Below are 5,822 nucleotides of genomic sequence, written 5' to 3' on the forward strand. Positions count from 1 at the left end.
AGTGCATAAGAAATGTATACAAAATAGTTTTAAACACACTGTGTCTTATAGTACCCAAAATTATCACAAAGCCTCAATAAAGAAAAATGACATCTAAATTGCTCACATTCAGCAAGCCAGTTTAGTTAGTGGACAATGTAGATATTTGAGTTAGCATAAATATAATAGACGAGACTCAGCAATTTTCATGTTGTGGTAAGTAGCTCTTCACCTACTTCTTGGTTATGTTTTCATTTCTCAATCCCACCTGCATCCTAATAACACAGATGTCATTACTCTGAGGTACCATTTCTGCTAGTAGTATAAGACAGCAAAGTTTCTGTAATAAATGATGTCATCTGCCCTGAGGGAGATGATTGCCAGTGACTTCACTCCCACCCTCCTTCACTCTCTGATTCCTTTACTCACTCACTCATTCACTTACTCCCTCCCTCTCTCCTTCCCTTCCTCCCCTCACCTCCCTCCATCATTTACTGTCTCACTCCTTTCACTCACTCCCTCACACACAACCTCATTCCTTTTAAGTGTTCTTACATTCTTGTTCACCTTCTCCCTTCCTTCTTTTCTTTTTACCCTCATTACCTGCCCCATTAACTTCCTCATCCCTCACTCACTTTTTCTGTATTAGTTAATACTTTGGGTTGCAGTTGATGGAACCCATCTCAATTCAGGAAGACCTGTTACAAGAGGCACCTCTCAGAATGTCTATGCCACTGAGTAGGTTTACTAGTAGTTGGGCTTCAGGAACAATTGGAACCAACAACTTGACTACCACCATGGTTTGTTCTCTTTGTGTGCATCTTTTCTATTTTTCTTTTTTTGAGACAGGGTCTTGCTCTGTTGTTCAGGCTGGGGTGCAGTGGCATTATTATGGCTCAAGTGATTCTCCCACTTCAGCCTGCCGAGTAGTGCCTGCAGGCTGGTCTCTAACTTGTGGGCTCAAGTAATCTTCCTGCCTTGGCCTCTGAAAATGTTGGGTTTACAGGGGTGAGCCACTGTTCCTGGCTTTCTGTGCACTTCTGATTCACCCTTATCACGTTCTCTGCAGACCAGCCTCATCTTCTTGATCTATGTGGCAAAGTGGTTGTAGTCCAATGATTTGGAAGAGATACAGTGACGTAGCTTGGATCAGATGCCCATCTTGGGTCAGTCAGCTATGGTCAGGAGTGTTTGATCATGTAGAGACATGGTTGCTGATATGGCTGGAGTGAGGAGATGAGCATGGAAGGATTATGCTGAGCACAGAGTTCCGGAGACATCCACATACCCATCCTGCCATCTTCGGCAGGTGGCTCTTGGCTGGGAATACAGAAGAACCCTCTAAACTGCGGCCAAGTAGAGGGGACAGATGTGCAACCAAATAAGTGTAAGAGAGTGATATTGTTTCTATAGTAATGGAGGTCAATGTTAAGAATAAAGAACAGGCAGGCAGTTAGGTTAGGTCAGACACAGCTAGCATCTGCAAGCAGTGATGGCTAACAGGCCTTCTGTAGATACATGAACCAATCAGATGGTTAGATATTCTGGGTCTAGAGATAGCCTTGGCATTTTCTAACCACAAATACTGTGTTCTTTTTTTATTAAGAGACCTCTTCATCAGAGTGCCTTTTAAAATTATTTGTTAAGTTTTATTTACAAAAGAAGAATGAAGGACACCTTAACATATTTTTGATTTTCAACAACTTGTCATGTTTTAGAGAATTCAGATGATCTAAGTTTTAGTTCCTTTGATAGTTCTCTAAACTGTTTTTAAAAGACTTCTAACAAAACCAATCATCAATTTGTTTTATAGCTCATATGGCTATATCCTGCTTTTGTTAATCACAGATTCCTTGGTTGTAAGTTGAAGATTTTCTCTCATTCTTTGTTAAAGGACCTGGGAGGCTTTGCCTTAGTCCCCACTGTTGCTGCAGTAGTGGTCTGCAACCTAGCCAGATGTGGGTTTATGTTTAGCTTCCTTTAGTTTGCTCTTTTTCAGGCAGTGCATACCAGTCCTTTTTCCATCTCCTATTACATTGGGCGGGCTTTCCTTGTCTTCTTCCACAAATCCTCATCCTTTCAGTATGGGTGTGTTAGGCTGAAAACAGCTTGCTCCAATCTCACTATTCTTGGCCTTGCCCTTCACATCCATACTTTACCAGAACTTTTCAATGTCTGTCATGTCTTCTTTTCAAAGATAAGACTTCTTTTTCCAGTTACATGTAGTTTTACACAGCTATAAGAATTAATATAGACAGATTTCTTGTACCCTTTATCAAGTGTCTCTCAGTGGTAACATCATCTTACAGAACTGTTGCATATTGCAACCAGGATATTGGCATTGATACAGTCAAGATATAGAACAATTACCCTAATGTTTGGCACATAGATTCCTTCTCATTTTTTTTTCTTTACTCATCTTTTTTTTTTCCTCAAGTTTTTTTTTTTTTTTTTTTTTTTTTTTTTTTTTTTTTTTTTTTTTTTTTTTTTTTTTTTTTACTTTAGGTTCTGGGGTACATGTGCAGATCATGCAGGATTGTTGCATAGGTACACACATGGCAAGGTGGTTTGCTGCTTCCATCCCCCCGTCACCTGTATCTGGCATTTTTCCCTATGTTGTCTCTCCCCAAACTCCCCAACCCCTCTTACTCATCTCTTACACTCTTCTTCCCTTAGTCTTCTAACTTGTAGGTTCATTGATCCAGGGATTAGTTAACTCAAGGATCCTACAGGTTTTACCTTCTTTTCGATAGGTTGGCTAAAACCTCAGGTTGTCAGTTTCTAGGGGTAGTAACTGTTCTCTTCATCTTGAAATGATTTGCTCAGGGTGGTCTTAAAATTCATTTGAGGGCCTGGCTTTCTGTGAGTTCTGCCTGCCTTCATTTCAGACAGGTCACATGAAGATGAAGAGTGTGTGGGGGCTGGTATGGTACTAATCCTTTAAGACTCAAGAGCCCTAATCAAAGGTAATTTTCCCCTAAAAGGACAGTTCTGCACAGAGGATGTGGATGAATGCCTGCTGCAGCCCAANGCCTGTCAGAATGGTGGCACCTGTGCCAACCGCAATGGAGGGTTTGGCTGTGTGTGTGTCAATGGCTGGAGTGGAGATGACTGCAGTGAGAACATTGATGACTGTGCCTTCGCCTCCTGTACTCCAGGCTCTACCTGCATTGACCGTGTGGCCTCCTTCTCTTGCATGTGCCCAGAGGGGAAAGCAGGTAAGGTTAACAGAGGACGGAGCTGGAAACAGGGAAGGGGCAATACCTTTCATCCCAATAGCTGTGTTCTTTGAGTTACCATCTGTGGGAATATGTCACTCAGGACTCTTCCAGAAATGTAATCTGCTAGCCAAAGTGCTATGAAGATAGTCTTCCTCCTTAGGACTTCAGGCTCTCTTCTTAGCTCTACATACCTTAGTTTTTCATTCCAAAAAAGGAAAGCTAGTAACTATTGTCTTTGGAGCATCTGCTGAAGTCCTTAAGATCTTACACTGAAAAACCCCTCAGCTGCTAAGAGAAAGTGACTAATAAATGGATCCACAGGCTTCATATTATGAAGAAACAATCTATTTACTCAGAAGAAGTTGTAAGGAGAGAAACATTTAAGTGCCTTCTAACCCTCAAGTCTATGAAAATACTCCTCTCAGGGAAGATTTTTACATGCTACAAAGTTAACATTGCTCTAGCTACTAGTTCAAGGAGAAGGAGAGCAATGTAAGGGGGAAGGTGATGGGAAAAGATAATTTAGCTGGAAGAACTTTCTGCCCGGCAGTTTTGAAATGTTCTTTGATGGATGCCTTTTCCAAAAGCCTTAGCACCAGCTTTGTGGAAGAAGCCTTAGTTACCTGTTCTTAAGTTAATTGCAGACTGGAAAAGCCAGTGAACTATATAAAACAGGAAGCCTAGTCATATCTTCAGAGACCTGGGGCCACCTGAATCAGGAATGTTGATGCTATTAAAAGGCTACTCTAGTGAAGGCTGATGATGTTCATGTGGCCCCATGATCATCAGGTAGCATAATATTGGGGAAGTAGGATTCCAGATAAAATATGGGATGTATGGAATATTTGAGACATACTAAAAATTATTTCTTGTTTATCTAAAATTCAACTGGACATCTAATTTTACTTGCTAAATCTGGCACACTATCTGGAAGATGGTTCCATTTTCCTGTCTCCCTCTTCTTCTTTTCTGGCCTATAGATGTCTCTGCCCTGGAGGAGCGGTCTAGCTGAGGGCTTAGGGCCAGAGCTCTAGGGTTGTGGTTAGGTGCTTTGATGGCGGCCAAGCGTGTCCCCAAGGTAGGTCAGGCAAAGCAGAAGTTGCCTATTAATCTCCATGTTGGATTCTGAGGAACCGATCATGAGGTTTTCCCTCCTTGGTGAAAGAGAAAGCTTTTCCCCAAGTGAGAGACATTTTCTCTTGGTTCTTCTTTGCTCCACCCTGTGACAGGTCTCCTATGTCATCTGGATGATGCATGCATCAGCAATCCTTGCCACAAGGGGGCACTGTGTGACACCAACCCCCTGAATGGGCAGTATATTTGCACTTGCCCGCAAGGCTACAAAGGGGCTGACTGCACAGAAGATGTGGATGAGTGTGCCATGGGTGAGTACCCAGAACTTATTCTATTCCGTGGAGTGTCTGTTGAGCTCAGCAAATGTTTAAACTGAAGCACATTTTACTGTAGGAGCAAGTTACACCCAAACCTCAGATATCTCTTGCTACATGCACAGCGTTTACAACTAAGCTTTCAGTATAACCATAACCATAACCATATATTCTATTCTGGGGATTAAATGTATGAAAGGTGTGTACTTGATTCTCAATATAAAGCCCTACCTCAGTGACAGTTTGGGCAAAAACTGCAATAGCAGAAATGCATGACAGTTGAGAATACTCTGTTTTTCTTTCTTTTTAAATTAAGAGGAAAAAAATAAAAAATTGGGAATGATATTATTAAATGCCTGGCCCTGATGCTATAATCATCAGATCCTCTTCTATCATCCACATTTGTGGAAACTCAAGTGCTTTGATCCCGGTAATTGGTACTCCTGTCTTTCAGCCAACAGCAATCCTTGTGAGCATGCAGGAAAATGTGTGAACACAGAAGGTGGCTTCCACTGTGAGTGCCTGAAGGGTTATTCAGGACCTCGTTGTGAGATGGACATCAATGAGTGCCATTCAGACCCTTGCCAGAATGATGCTACCTGTTTGGATAAGATTGGAGGCTTCACATGTCTCTGCATGCCAGGTAAATGAGCCCATCAGTGTGTGGGGTCTAGAGAGGGGGGACTGCTCTGAACTTCTCTTGGTAGAGCATTCAGTATACTATTGCAGTCTCATGAGCTCTATCAGCATTTAATTTCCTGTGCTGACTGGGGACTAGAGAAAGCCAGGGTTCACAAGCAAACTTTCCTTACTTGAGGAATAAGGCAGTGCTAGAGTTCATCAAGCTATGTAGGCCAAATTAAACAAGCCTGTTATATCAAAATCCACATACATATAATAGAAATTTTCAAAAAAAATTTCTATTTTTTGAAAACTAGCAAGCTTTTATGATACCTTAATATAATTATAAATACCATACTATTCCATTTACAGAAGTAAATTTTATCCACAATTATATAAGAAGTTTCCATTTATCTAAAGTGCACCACATGTTTAGTTGTATTCTGGAGCTCTTCTGCAGAGACCACGTCTTGATTCCTCAGAGGATACAGCCAAGTCCACCTTGAAATGATGGCTAACATTGGCTGCTCTGCCTGATTAAAGCTGCCAGCAACTCCAGCCTTGGAAGGCACTCCTGACCTCGACCTGCACCCTGAAGGCAACAGCAGCTCCA

General features: G+C 41.7%; 1 protein-coding gene across 1 annotated transcript; it reads left to right on the top strand.

Moving 5' to 3' along the window:
- Positions 1 to 2,924: 2,924 nt before the first annotated feature.
- On the top strand, positions 2,925 to 5,256 carry LOC108299190 (neurogenic locus notch homolog protein 2-like; the record flags this gene model as incomplete). The annotated part of the gene is made up of 3 exons (XM_017521530.1): positions 2,925 to 3,197; positions 4,430 to 4,585; positions 5,043 to 5,256. Coding segments are annotated over 3 exons (626 nt in total), but the record flags the coding sequence as incomplete, so codon positions are not given.
- Positions 5,257 to 5,822: the final 566 nt, after the last annotated feature.

The sequence above is a fragment of the Cebus imitator genome, unplaced genomic scaffold (genome assembly GCF_001604975.1).
Source record: "Cebus imitator isolate Cc_AM_T3 unplaced genomic scaffold, Cebus_imitator-1.0 Scaffold2678, whole genome shotgun sequence".
Lineage (NCBI taxonomy): Eukaryota > Metazoa > Chordata > Mammalia > Primates > Cebidae > Cebus > Cebus imitator.